General features: G+C 52.4%; 1 protein-coding gene across 5 annotated transcripts in view; it reads left to right on the top strand.

The window, feature by feature from the left end:
* Positions 1 to 13509, top strand: part of ATP2B4 (ATPase plasma membrane Ca2+ transporting 4) — a 118284-nt gene that overhangs the window by 67130 nt on the left and 37645 nt on the right. For all 5 annotated transcript variants that reach the window (XM_074977397.1, XM_074977393.1, XM_074977394.1 and 2 more), the window contains 8 exons: positions 2915 to 3076; positions 3745 to 3959; positions 4488 to 4730; positions 5346 to 5587; positions 6898 to 7132; positions 9434 to 9613; positions 10451 to 10538; positions 11070 to 11176. In XM_074977397.1, coding sequence (XP_074833498.1) covers positions 2915 to 3076; positions 3745 to 3959; positions 4488 to 4730; positions 5346 to 5587; positions 6898 to 7132; positions 9434 to 9613; positions 10451 to 10538; positions 11070 to 11176 — 1472 coding nt within the window. The remainder of the gene's footprint in view (positions 1 to 2914; positions 3077 to 3744; positions 3960 to 4487; positions 4731 to 5345; positions 5588 to 6897; positions 7133 to 9433; positions 9614 to 10450; positions 10539 to 11069; positions 11177 to 13509) is intronic.

Consider the following 13509-nt stretch of genomic DNA (forward strand, 5'->3'; position numbering starts at 1 on the left):
CGGAAGAGGGTGTAACAGTCCCCACAGTGCTAACCTCCACCTTTTCTTACCCCCAAGCTGTTCTGTCCAGACCTCAAACCCCATCAGCCTGTGCAGCTAGAGTCGCAGCGCCCTCTGCTGTCAGCCTAGAGTTCTGATACACGAGTCGGGGGTCGGTTCACCACTGGTGCAGTGATGGGAGCTGATGGTTCTTTCTGTGCCCCATGAGGAAAGTCTCACCTCCTGAGATCTGTGGGGCAAGGAAGGTGAGAGAGGAGAAGGGGGAAGCCCCATTGTTCTCGGGTGCCTTAACTTCAACCTGGATCACTGGTTCCCAACCTTTTCACTAGTGCGAATCCCCAGTCACCCTCTGCAACCCGTTCGCAGACCCCAGTCAAAGCCAGTTCTAGCTGCTATGTACACTTCATTCAGCGAAAAAGAAACCACAGCATACATTTCCAGACAGCGATTCATAACCCTATTGGAAGATATTTCATTTAAAAATAAGAATTGATTGTAACTTTGCAATTTATTTACAACTTATTTTCTATGATCATTTTGTTTCCCATGGATCCCCTGCAATATACCCTCTCCCGTGGACCCCAGTTGGGAACCACTGGCCTAGATATATCCCTGTTGAATAGATGGTTGGGACCAAAGCTTCCCAGAATGGTTCTCTCTTGTCTCTGCTCTGTGATGTCAGTTTCCACCCCCTCTTTGCACCAGTGCGAAATTGACCAGGTGGGATTTTTCCACAGCAGGGTGGCCAGAGGTTCCTCCCTCCACTGTGTCTGGAGGCCTGAATGGGAGGTACAGTCTAGTGAGGACAGCGCTCAGCGACAAATGGATCAGTGGGATGGGGTTTTAATTTTGTGAGCATGAAGCTGCTGCCCTCCCCCTGCCCTGCAACTTTGATCTGGTGTGACGAGACCTGGATCGGTGGTGGATCTGGCCTGTGCAACTGTTACACCCTGTTCTTCTCATGGCCTTTTTGAATCAAGTGAGCGTCTACTCTCCAGTATGTTTCTCACGGTGTTCTTTCCAGGCTGTGTAGAGGAAGCCCATTTCTGCACCTATCTGTTTCTCCACCTCTCTCTCTCTCTCTCTCTTCTCAGCAGTTTGCGTTTCCTTCCTTCCAATCTGACATGTTGGGTTATTTTGGGTGGTTTTTTATTTTGAGGGGGGGTCTCCTCCTGTTTCTGTCCTGTCTGTAAGTCCTAACCATGGAGGTCCAATTCCGGAGCAGCCACGAGTTCTTCTGACTCTGTGACGCTTTGGTGGAGGCTAGAAAGGGGAATCTGCTCTGGAACGGTGGTAGTTGGGTCTGTGAGAACCACTGCTTTCTGACTGAGTTTAGAAAACCCAAACAATCCAAGAACAAGAACTGAGACGAAGGAAAATAGCTTATTTTTGTGGGATGTTCTACTCGTCCGTTCACCCCTCCCACGCACACAGCTTCCTGGTTTGTTGGAGCTCTTTGGGTTCAAATGCTCAGGTAGCATAGGCCAGCATCTCTCCACCGACCTAAAGAAATTTGTGGGCTGAATCGCTGAGGCCAGAGGATAAAAGAACCAGTTTGCTCCTCCACATTAGTGAGTCAGTCTCCACGCCCCCCCCATCCTTAACCTCCCCTCCACTCCATTCCACCCGCTCAAATGCTATCTGCAATAAGTGACTCTGGTGAGCTTCCGTGAAGGTGTGAGAGATCATCCCTGGCACATGTCTAGAACAGGGAAGCTGGGGGAAGGAAACACTGTTTTGTAGTATGAAGTTAGCTGGTGGGACTCATTGCCGCTAGCCCCCTCAGTGCTGAGTCCTTAGCAAGAATTCAGAAAGCACAGGACATGCATAAGTGTGATGGTTATCTGGTATTATCAAATCTAGGGTTAAAGATGACCGAGCATTTTGGATGGGATCTAAACCATCATGCTTCAGGGCATAACGCAGCCTCCAGTGTGAGGCTCTGATGAAACATCCAGGTCCTACAATGTCCTTTCACCAAAGTAGCTTGTGCTGCTGGCCCCTGGGGCAACAGGATCCCAAACAATCCTGTAATTTGACCCAGCCTAGCCATTTTGATAATCCTGTATTCAAAGGACTTAACAGAACTGTTAGAGAATCAAATCTCCTAACGCAACCCTATAAGCTAGCGATTCTCAGCCAGGGTTACATGTACCCCTGGGGGAACGCATATCCCTTCCAGAGCTTACATTAACTCAGTGCTTCTCAGCCTTTTTTATGAATTAAAAATTGGATTTATTTGATGTTCATCTGATTGTTTTTGTTTATCCTTTTTGCACAGTCCTATGTCCGATGGCAAGTTTATTGCCTATAGGTAATTTCTTCCAACCCACCAGTTACGACTGAATTGTTTAAACCCATGTGTTGCAGTGGTAGGAAAAATATGTGCGTGTCTGAAAATTGTAGTACTGGGGATACTTATAATTTTTTAAAAAGGGTACTTTATTTAAAAAAAAAAGGTTAAGAAACGCTGCTGTAAGGTAAGTATCATTAGCTGCCTTTTAGAGGGGAAAACTGAGGCACGAGGTGGGGAGGGACTTTTGACCACCATCAGGGCCATGGGAAGACCTGGGACTAGAATCAAGGTGCAAAGTGTCTTGGCCCCCATGTTAGTAAGGCTGTCCTGCCTCCCCAGGGGGAGCCAAGCAGGGGCAACTTATCTGGGAAGTGGCAGGGAGGCAGATGAGAGACGACCCCATGGACTGTTCCAGGCACTTGCTTTGTGGGGCAGGCTCTCTGGGACTGCGTAGGCTGTGTAGTGTTTGCCTGTGTGGCTGGGGGAGTCTTTCTTTGCTCTAGGTTTCGCGCTCTCTCGCCACCATCTCTCTGTCAATGGCGTCAAAAGCTTTTTCCCCCTGGCTGCCCCTCCCATTCACCCACCGTGTCTCTTTTGCCCCCCTCCCCTGGGCTGTAGCTAAAACTCAGGATGGTGTGGCCCTGGAGATCCAGCCCCTGAAGAGCCAGGAAGGGGTGGAGAACGAGGAGAAGGAGAAGAAGAAGGTGAAGGTGCCGAAGAAGGAGAAATCAGTGCTGCAAGGGAAGCTGACTCGCCTGGCTGTGCAGATCGGGAAGGCAGGTGAGCATGGGTGGATAGGGTGGGGCTCTGCTCTCCGATAACGCCGCTCTGGGCTTCTCCCCGGCCATGTGCTGTGGTCGGGGTGGCAGGGAGCTCAGGCACAGTGTGAGAAGGTACAGAGAGCTTTGCCAGTGCCTCTCCGTCTTCACCTGCAACACAGTCTGCTGAGCTTTGCTGATGCCCCTTCAGCCCAGCAGTGCCCGTGGCTGTGGCTGCCGGGCTACTCCCCTAACTGATGGAGCTCAGCTCTGACCCAGGGCCCCCTCTGGGGTTCCACCCTCAGCCCTGAACCCCAGCTCTTTCCTGCTGTCCTGCAGTCCTCGCTCTCCATGCCGCCCAGTTAATAGACCTCCATTTTCACTGGCAGCCATCAGGCTGTTCCAGCTCTGGGATCCCACACCCCTCCTCCCCGGCCAGCAGTACTCCCTGCTGGCTGAGTCTCTGGGCTCCCAGGCCCTGTGGCCACGACACTGAATGGTTGGGGCAGGCTTAGATGTGGATGGAACCCTAGGAGGAGAGTCCCCAAGGCAGGTGGCTTCAGCAGGCCTGGGAAGGCAGAGCAGACTCCTGTCGGAGCAGCTTTCCCATCTTCATCCCCAGCCTGGGAGAGAGGAGGGGTAGGGAGGTCGCTACAGGCCCTGCTGGTCCCTCACCTGCCTCCTTTTTAGGGCTGATCATGTCGGCCATCACGGTCATCATCCTGGTGCTGTACTTCGTGATCGACACCTTCGGGGTGCAGGGCAGGCCCTGGCTGGCGGAGTGCACCCCCATCTACATCCAGTACTTCGTCAAGTTCTTCATCATCGGCGTCACCGTGCTGGTGGTGGCCGTGCCCGAGGGCCTGCCCCTGGCTGTCACCATCTCCTTGGCCTACTCTGTCAAGGTGAGGCTGCAGCCTGTGCTGGGTGACTGCTCACCAAGGGGGCTGGAGGGGGAAGGCCAGGAGCAGAGAAAGCAGAGGCTCGTTTGCCCATCTGTTCGGCAGCGAGGCCAGCACTGGGCCATGTTGGGAGCCAGGTGAGGGGAGGGACTCTGAATCGCTCCACTCACCTTGCCCTGCCCTTCCTTCCTCTTTGCCTCAGTAAGCTGGGAGCCCAGCCCAGCAATGTGGGGTGAGGGGGGTCATATGTGGAAACAGGTGCCAAGCCAAGAGAGATGCAGAGTGGAGCTCGGAGCTGGTGGGGTGTTGGGCTGGGCCTATAGAAGTGGAATCCCTCGCTGAGGTGATGCTGAATGCAGAGGTCACAGCCCCCAGCCCCTCTGCATCCCCAGAGTGCTTGGCTCCAGGATCGGCCTCTGTGGCATGAGGCAGGGCTGTGAGCTCTGGCTCCATGTCCCATGAAGACCCAGGGGTGGGAAGAAGCCTTTCTGCTGCTCCATCCCTTTCACTGCCCCCTTACACCCACTGCAGAAAATGATGAAGGACAACAACTTGGTGAGGCACCTGGATGCCTGTGAGACCATGGGCAACGCCACGGCCATCTGCTCCGACAAGACGGGCACGCTCACCATGAACCGCATGACGGTGGTGCAGGCCTACGTGGGTGACACCCACTACCGGCAGATCCCCGACCCCGAAGCCATCCTGCCCAAGGTCTTGAACCTCATCGTCAACAGTGTCGCCATCAACTCAGCCTACACCTCAAAGATCCTGGTGAGTCTCCCCATCCCCACTGCTTTAACAACATCGCCGCTTGCCTTTCTGAGAGCGCCAGTGGCTGGGGACTGTCCAAAGGAGCAGCCCGGGGAAAAGCATGGGGCTGGGATAGGAGATGGGGTGTTTGCCCTACTCCTTGGTAAACAAATTGTTGACAGCAGCTCTGGGCCCTTTATTCCCTCTGCTCAGCCGATCAGAGGATCTCGTTGGAACAGGACTTAAGTCGTGAGAGTCCCATGGCCTGCGTAGTGCAGGAGTTAGGACCAGCTGATCACAGTGGTCCCTGGAATCGAGTTTGAGTTTCCATCCCCTTGCGCAGTGCTTTACACTGAAATAACGCGCCAGGTCCTCAGGCTGGGGCTGGCGCTACGGTGATTGGCATCAGCTGGGGCTCTGGCGCCATAGATCTGAGAAGTGGAAGTGACTCCTGTGCATCTTGGTGTGTTGATTCCGCACCCTGCAGCTTTGCTGCTAAAAAACCACATGTCAATCATATTCCTGCAGCTCAGACTTCCGACTTCTCCCCTTCCCCACTGCCTGGGGCCTGGCCAGGAAAGCTTTACTTATGTTTCTGTTTTCCTCCCCTTCTCCCCGCTTTGGGAACTCTTTTAGCCACCAGAAAAGGAAGGGGGGCTCCCACGGCAGGTGGGGAACAAGACGGAGTGCGCCCTGCTGGGCTTCGTCCTGGATCTGAAGCAGGACTACCAGGCAGTGCGGAACGAGGTGCCCGAGGAGAAGCTCTACAAGGTCTACACCTTCAACTCAGTGCGCAAGTCCATGAGCACGGTGCTGAAGAACCCAGACGGCAGCTTCCGCATGTACAGCAAGGGGGCCTCCGAGATCATCCTACGCAAGTAACTACCTTTCCTGTCTTCCTGGCTGATTAAGCCCTCCCCCTCTTGGAGCCGCTCCTGGGCTTCTTAATGCAAATCTTTCTGCTGTGGTCCACAGGCCACTGATGGCCGAGGGAGCCCTTCCCAGGCTCTGCAGAGTGAATTCACAAGTGTTGGGGTGGGACTGTGATGGGGAGCTCTGCGAGAGAGATCTCTCTTGTAGACCCAGACACACATACATTATCTGCAGAACAGAGAACAAAGTTCCCTCATTCTTCAGTAGCAGCTGATTTCAATTGGTAGATCTCAGAGTGCTTTACAAAGGAGATGACTATCCTTATCCCCATTGTACAGATTGGAAAACTGAGGCCCAGAGAGCTGTGACTTGATTGCTCACCAAGCACACTGGGAATAGAACCCTAGTTTTTGAGTCCTGCTCCAAGGTGCAATCCACCAGGTGACGCTGCCTCTGGGGAAGCCACAGGTAGTGTGGTGAAAGGTTCACCATCTGTGTGCCAGCTTAGGTGGGCTGATAGCAGGGCAGTTCTATGGCTTCATTTCCCAGTTGCCTAGAATAAAACACAGAATAATTGGGGCTTGGGTGGACCTTGTTGAAAGGGCTCTTGACATATTTGTTGAGTAATTATTTTGTCACTTCTGCTGCTGCCTTTGCAAGAAGCTGCACTGAGGTCTCCAGCGAGGTAATGCCATACATCTGGTAGGGAGCTTGTTGTAGAGAAATTCACAGCCCAGCTTTCCAGCTCTGAGACACTAGGCCAGTGTTTCATAAACTTTCCAAGACCATGTAAGATCAAACCATTATATTTTTTATGCGGAAGACCTATGAAGATTTTCTTTCAAAAATAATTGTTGTCAGACCAAAAAAAAACCCAAAAACAAAAACAACAGCCAAACAGCAACATACACAGCAACACCAAAAATGAAGTAATTGAATTAGGTATCATAGCAATGAAGAAATAACATTGTGTCTGGTTTTAATAACTGAAAACGCATGTGCCGCACGTCTTTGCTAGTTGTGACGACACCTGTGAGTTGTTCATGGAACAGTAATGTTCCGCAGAACACAGCTGAAGAAACACTGGTGTAGGCCAGTTCAGGGATGGATGCAGCCACCTGGTCTTTGCTCTGTGGGCCCACCTGAAAACTCTCAGGTTCACGCTGAATGGGCAGATGAGGGGAACTTGCTAAACCTCTCTGGCTCAGCCTCTCCTGCTGCGTGGTGGGAGCTGGTGGGGGCTTGCCTCTCTCTAGTTTGTCTGCACTCGCCGAGCCTTCTCTCTGTTAACTTCCAACACCTCCGCCGGGTGTAGGTGCACAAAGATCCTGGACAAGAACGGGGACCAGCGGGTGTTCAAGTTGAAGGACCGGGACGAGATGGTGAAGAAGGTGATTGAGCCGATGGCGTGCCATGGGCTGCGTACCATCTGCCTGGCCTTCCGCGACTTCCCAGCTGACGCCGAGCCCGACTGGGACAGCGAGAGCGAGATCCTGTCGGACCTGACCTGCATCACCGTGGTCGGCATAGAGGACCCTGTCCGGCCAGAGGTACCACAACACGCTCTCACCGTCTGTCCCGGGCTGCTCAGTAGCTGTGTGTCCATCCCCACCCTGCTGCGGGCAGGAGCATGGTGCCCCTGGTATACAGCGGCTGACGAGGGCCCTGGGACAGACGTGGCTGGGGCAGGAGCATGCTGCCCCCCCAGAGATGTCCTGCAGGGTGCCACACATTACCTCACTTGGGCTCTGTGCCAGGTATGTGAGGTGCCCTCCAAGGCCAGGGGAAGGAGGGTACTCCCCTCCCTCGCCCATACACAGGCACCTCTGGCAGGCACATCCCCACAAAGATGTCTCCATCTGTGCCGGTGTCTGAGCAGTAGAGAGGTAAAATCCCCTGTAATTAGTCAATTAAATGGGGTTGGGGTGGCAGCTGGGGGCTGAAGCAACCCTGCCCATGGTACACCCAGAACTGGGGCCGCTCCAGCCCAGCTGGAGTGTCTCTGCCCAGGTGCTGCTATGGGTGGGGGTGCTGCAGCAGCCCCTGACCACAGTGACCTGGCCTGGGGCACACCTGCTGGGAGAGAGCAGCTCCTGTCTGCAGCAGGGAGCTGAGCTGGAATGGCCTCCTCAGCTGCCCCTCCCCTAGCCGCTGCAGACGGGGCTGCTGTGGCCGCACTGGAGCACCCCCACCTGCAGCAGTCCTGTGGGGCTGGAGCAATAGGCAGGGAGCTGCTCCGTTTAGGGGGAGACTTACCGGCTCACAGGCTAAACATAAACAGCCCTACTCTCAGTGCCGGGTGTGTTGCCAGAAGTGGCAGAGAAACCAGGGCAGGGTGTTCCCAAGGTGAAAGGCTTAAGGGTGGGAGTTGGTTTGCTGCCCCCAGAGTGGGAGAAAACCCTTGCCAGGAATCTGTTTTCAACCACAGTGCTGTGCACTCCTTCCCCGTTCTCATGGCTGGCCTGGGGGTGACGGACAGACCGCTGGGCTAATGCAATAAGCAGTCCCAGGCCTGTCTCTTGATTACATTTTGGAAGCTGCCTCCTGCGCTTTCCCTAATTAGCCATTGAAGTCTCTGAGCTCAGGAATCACATTACAAAGGCCCGGCCTGCACTGGCTCTGCAGGCCATGATTCGATTTGCTGATTTCTCATAAAACATCCCCCTGCCACACACACAGCGCCTTACCCTGCTGGGGCTCCTTCTGTGGCAGATAAACCCCTTAGCACAATGATGTGATGCTGCTGCCTAAGATGCCAGACCAGAAGAGGGCCAGGCTGCTGTCAACATGTCATCCTGCAGAGCAGGAGAAATAAAACGTCCCACCTCATGATTGATGGCTGGGCCGGATGGGACTTGGGCACCGGAGGTTCCCGATGGTAGCCTGAGGAGGGGGCAATGAGGTTATGCCTCCCTGGGGGCAGTACAGGAGCAGCGTGGCGGCCAGTTCCGGGAAGGGCTCTGAACAGATGCACTGTCCTGGTGAGCGCTGTGCAGAGAATAAGCTGCTTGGCTCAGAACCACTCAGCCAGGACCTCTTACTCTGAGCTTGGGGCTGAGCCGGCTCCTGTCCAACTCTCCAATAACTTGAGTCGCCAGTGCATGGCCCAGCACCATGAGGCGCCAGTGCATCTCTGCCTCCAAAGGTGCCTTTGCCTCCCTGGCTGGGCTCCACAGATCCGAGTCGCCCTGCCCTGCCTCCCCACTCCTGCAGAGCAAGATAGAGCCTCTCCGCCTGCCCTCGAGTTAGCTGCTGCCTGGTCCTCGACTCCGGGAGGCCAGCGCTGAATCAGCCAGCCCACCAGCTGGGAGGACAAGCAAGACTCTGCGCCTTCCTGCTCTCTGGCTCTTAGGGATTCCACTCTCTGGGGCCTTCCTCCTTAGGCAGTGTCCCTCTGATCCTCTTGTCAATGGCCCAGCCCGATGCCCAGAGGCACATGCAAACTAAAGGAGGCCTGAATTCACCAACCCCCTTCTCCAGTCCCCTCAGAACAACGCTCAGGCCCATCTGGGCTCCTTGGGCTTCATCCCCTGGACCTTCTCCCACCCCCAGCTTTCCCAGACACTCCACTTGGATTCGCACTGGCCTGCGCCTAGTCCTGAGCCTCTCCTGGCTGCCAGGCCAGGATCCCAGCAGCCCCGTCCTAGTCTTCCTCTGCGTCTCCTTCCCCAGGAGGCCTCATGCTTCGTCTCAACTGCTAAAGGGTGGCTTGTAGGCCCGGGTTCCGGTGCCCGTACTGATGACCCCCCAGTCCTCCATTCATGCTGCCCCTTGAGCGTGTCTGACCCCACGGGTGTGTTTTCCCCTGCTCCTCTTTCCCACTGTGTCTCTCTCCCTGACCTCGCCCACAGGTGCCTGAGGCCATCCTCAAGTGCCAGCGGGCCGGCATCACCGTGCGCATGGTGACAGGTGACAACATCAACACCGCCCGCGCCATCGCCACCAAGTGCGGCATCCTGCTGCCCGGGGAAGATTTCCTATGCCTGGAGGGCAAGGAGTTCAACCGGCTCATCCGGAACGAGAAGGGGGAGGTAGGAGTTGGAGACAGGACCCGGCCTCTGAGCCACACGGGGCCTGGGGCACATTCAGCAGCTTAGTGGGGTGCTGCTTGTCCTGAGCCGTGGACCTGGAAGTGCAGCATATGTAGGCCGCCTCTGGCTTCTGCACAGAGGTGACGTGTATGTGGGCTGCTGAGAAACCGGGGCAAGGTGTTCCCAAGGTGCCACAGGCACACCCCAGCATCACCCACCCACCCACACTTAGCACCGCTTCCAGCAAGTGCAGGGGCAGTCTCTCCCCTCCTCTGCCCTGGAGTAGTGCGGCCCCAGAAAGTGGAGCGGAGGTGGGTGGGGTGGACAGAGCTGGGGATGGGCCAGGGGCATTTGGCATACTGCATGACCCTTGGTGCTCAGTAGAGCAGGACACCATTTTTCATTGACTAGTTCATTCGCTGAAAAACTCATTTTTGTGCTGAGCAAAGCTGTTCACGAGTTTGGGTGAAATTCAGTAAATAGTTTCCACTGGAGGGGGAGAGGGGAAACATCTTTCAATTGCATATTTTGTTTTGGGTTTTTCAGTTGGTTATATTTGCAAAATAAACTATTTTGACCTCTTGTTTTGAAATCTAGCTAGTATTCCACCTAGCTAGCAATGTGTTCTAGCTAGCTAGAAATCTAGCAAGAGTTCATTCAGAAATGTTTAAAAAACCTGCACACCTGAGACCTCAGCAACTTTTGGACCCACAAGGAATTGTTTTGGGTTTTTTCTTTTCCAACAGCAAATCAAAGAATCGGAGAGAGTCTCAGCTCTAGTTCTCAAAGGCCTGCCTGGCCAGGGGCTCACTGACTCTCTCTTGCTTGGTCCTGCAGGTAGAGCAAGAACAGCTGGATAAGATCTGGCCCAAGCTGCGAGTCCTGGCCCGTTCCTCCCCCACGGATAAACATACACTTGTGAAAGGTAAGGGCAGCCTGAGAGCCGGCACACAGACCCCTGCACAAAATAACCATAGAGAACACCAAGCTAGGACTTCTGTGTTCCTTTCCTAGCTCTGCTGTTGACTCACTGTAACCTAGCACAAGGTGCTTTTCTCCCATCATCCCTTGTGCCTCACTCTTTCCCCATCTGCATAGGGGTAATTAGCACTAATCAGCTACCTAGCGGGGCAGTAAGGCCTAGAGTTAAGTGTGAAATCCTTGCATGCCAGGTGATCTGGAAGGACAAACTATGGGGGGTGGTCTCACCCTGCCAGAAGAGAGGTAGGAGGAGTGTCTTACACAGCACCTGTTACCCAGGAGAGAGGCAGCCCTGCAACGTTCAATGCCCGACAGGTGTCCCCATTAAGAGAAGACAAGCCAATGTTGTACCACTGCCTTGCAGATCTAATGATTCCCACTGCAACTGGCTGCTTTGCTATGTACTGCAGCTCTGTCTGGGCTGGGAGCCCATGTGGGAGCTGCTTTTCTTTAAACCCCTGTGTCTGTGTTTCAGGAATTATTGACAGCACCGTTGGAGAGCAGAGGCAGGTGGTGGCTGTGACCGGGGATGGGACCAATGACGGCCCAGCCTTGAAAAAAGCCGATGTCGGCTTTGCGATGGTATGGAAGAATGGAGGCCTTTCCCTGCACACTGTGTTGTGTTAGGAAAGATCTTAAGAAGCTGAAGGGGAATGAAAACACGCAGATGGTATAGAAATCATTTAAAGGGTGTAATAGAAGAGGAGATCATTTCAGTTGTCCTATAGAACTTTATCCCAGCTAATACATTTTCTGTTAAATTCTAAAAGATGGTTCAAAAATATTGCAACGATTAAACACTGTAGGCTTTTTTGCCGCTAGCGACATGGAAAATATCCCCTAGCATGAAACAGTTCTCTTTTATCCTGGCTTAAAAATAGACTGTCCCTCTTCTTAAATTCTTAGAGGTATATTATCAGATTAAGAATCATGGCCTTAATTTTCAAAACAAAAAGCAGTCAAGTAGCACTTTAAAGACTAGCAAAATAATTCATTAGGTGAGCTTTCATGGGACAGACCCACTTCTTCAGACCATAGCCAGACCAGAACGGACTCAATATTTAAGACACAGAGAACCAAAAGCAGTAATCAAGGAGGACATATCAGAAAAAAATGATCAAGGTGAGCAAATCAGAGAGTGGAGGGGCTTGTGGGGGGAAGGTCAAGAATTGGATTAAGCCAAGTATGCAGACGAGCCCCTATAGTGACTCGGAAAATTCCCATCCCGGTTCAAACCACGTGTTAATGTGCCGAATTTGAATATAAAAGCCAGCTCGGCTGCTTCCCTTTGAATAGTGGTGCGAAAGTTTTTTTCAGTAACACACATACTCTTAAGTCTTTAATAGAATGCCCCATTCCATTAAAATGTTGACTAACTGGTTTGTGGATCTGGAGTGTTTTCATGCCTGTTTTGTGCCCATTAACCCTTTGTCTAAGGGAGTTAGAAGTCTGTCCAATATACAAAGCATCTGGGCATTGTTGGCACATGATGGCATATATGATGTTAGTAGAGGAGCATGAGAAAGTGCCCGTGATTCTGTGAGTAACCTGCAGGCTTTGTTGCAAGGAAAGGTTCCAGGACTGGTATTCCTGGGGTATAGACTGCGGCTGTTTGTGAGGATCCTCATAAGGTTGGGAGGTTGTCTGTAGGAGAGAACAGGCATGTTACCCAGGGCCTTCTGGAGTTTGGCATCCTGATTAAGGATAGGTTGTAGGCCTTTAATAGTTCATTGCAGTGGTTTGAGTTGGGGGCTGTAGGTGATGATCAGTGGTGTTCTGTTCTTGGCTTTTTTGGGCCGATCTTGGAGTAGCTGGTCTCTGGGTATTTGTCTAGCCCGTGTGATTTGTTTTTTTTACTTCTCCTGGTGGGTAATTCAGGTTTATGAATATTTGGTAAAGATCTTATAGTTTTTGGTCTCTGTCAGTTGGATCAGAGCAAATGTGATTGTATCTAAGAGCTTGACTGTAAACAATGGATCTAGTTTTGTGTGCAAGATGGAGGCTAGAAGGGTGTAGATAAGTATAGCGATCAGTAGGTTTTCGGTACAGTGTGGTACTGATCAGGCCATCCTTGATTAGTACTGTAGTGTCCAGGAAGTATATCTCTTGCGTGGAGTAACCGAGGCATAAGTTGATGGTGGGGTGTAGATTGTTAAAGTCTCTGTGGAATTCTTCTAGTGTCTCTACACCATGGGTCCAAGTCATAAAGATGTCATCAATGGATCTTAAGTAGAGGAAGGGTAGTAGGGGATGAGAGCTGAGGATTCGTTGTTCCAGGTCAGCCATAAATATATTAGCATATTGTGGGGCCATGCGGGTGCCCATAGCAGTTCCACTAATCTAGAGATATAAATTGTCCCCAAATCGGAAATAATTGTGTGTGAGAACAAAGTTACAGAGGTCAGACACCAGATTGGCTGTGGTGACATCAGGGATGGTATTCCTGATTGCTTGTAATCTGTCTTTATGTGGAATATTAGTATACAGAGCCTCTACATCTATTGTGGCATTTGCTCTGATCCAACTGATAGAGACCAAAAACTACAAGATCTTTACCAAATATTCATAAACCTGAATTACCCACCAGGAGAAGTAAAAAGACAAATTGACAGGGCTAGACAGATACCCAGAGACCAGCTACTCCAAGATCGGCCCAAAAAAGCCAAGAACAGAACACCACTGGTCATCACCTACAACCCCCAACTCAAACCACTGCAACTAACTATTAAAGGCCTACAACCTATACTTAATCAGGATGCCACACTCCAGAAGGCCCTATGTGATAGGCCTATTCTCCCCTACAAACAACTTCCTAACCTTATGAGGATCCTCACAAACAGCCACAGTCTATACCCCAGGAATACCAGTCCTGGAACCTTTCCTTGCAACAAAGCCTGCTGCCAGCTTTGTCCACA

The sequence above is a fragment of the Carettochelys insculpta genome, chromosome 26 (assembly GCF_033958435.1).
Source record: "Carettochelys insculpta isolate YL-2023 chromosome 26, ASM3395843v1, whole genome shotgun sequence".
NCBI lineage: Eukaryota > Metazoa > Chordata > Testudines > Carettochelyidae > Carettochelys > Carettochelys insculpta.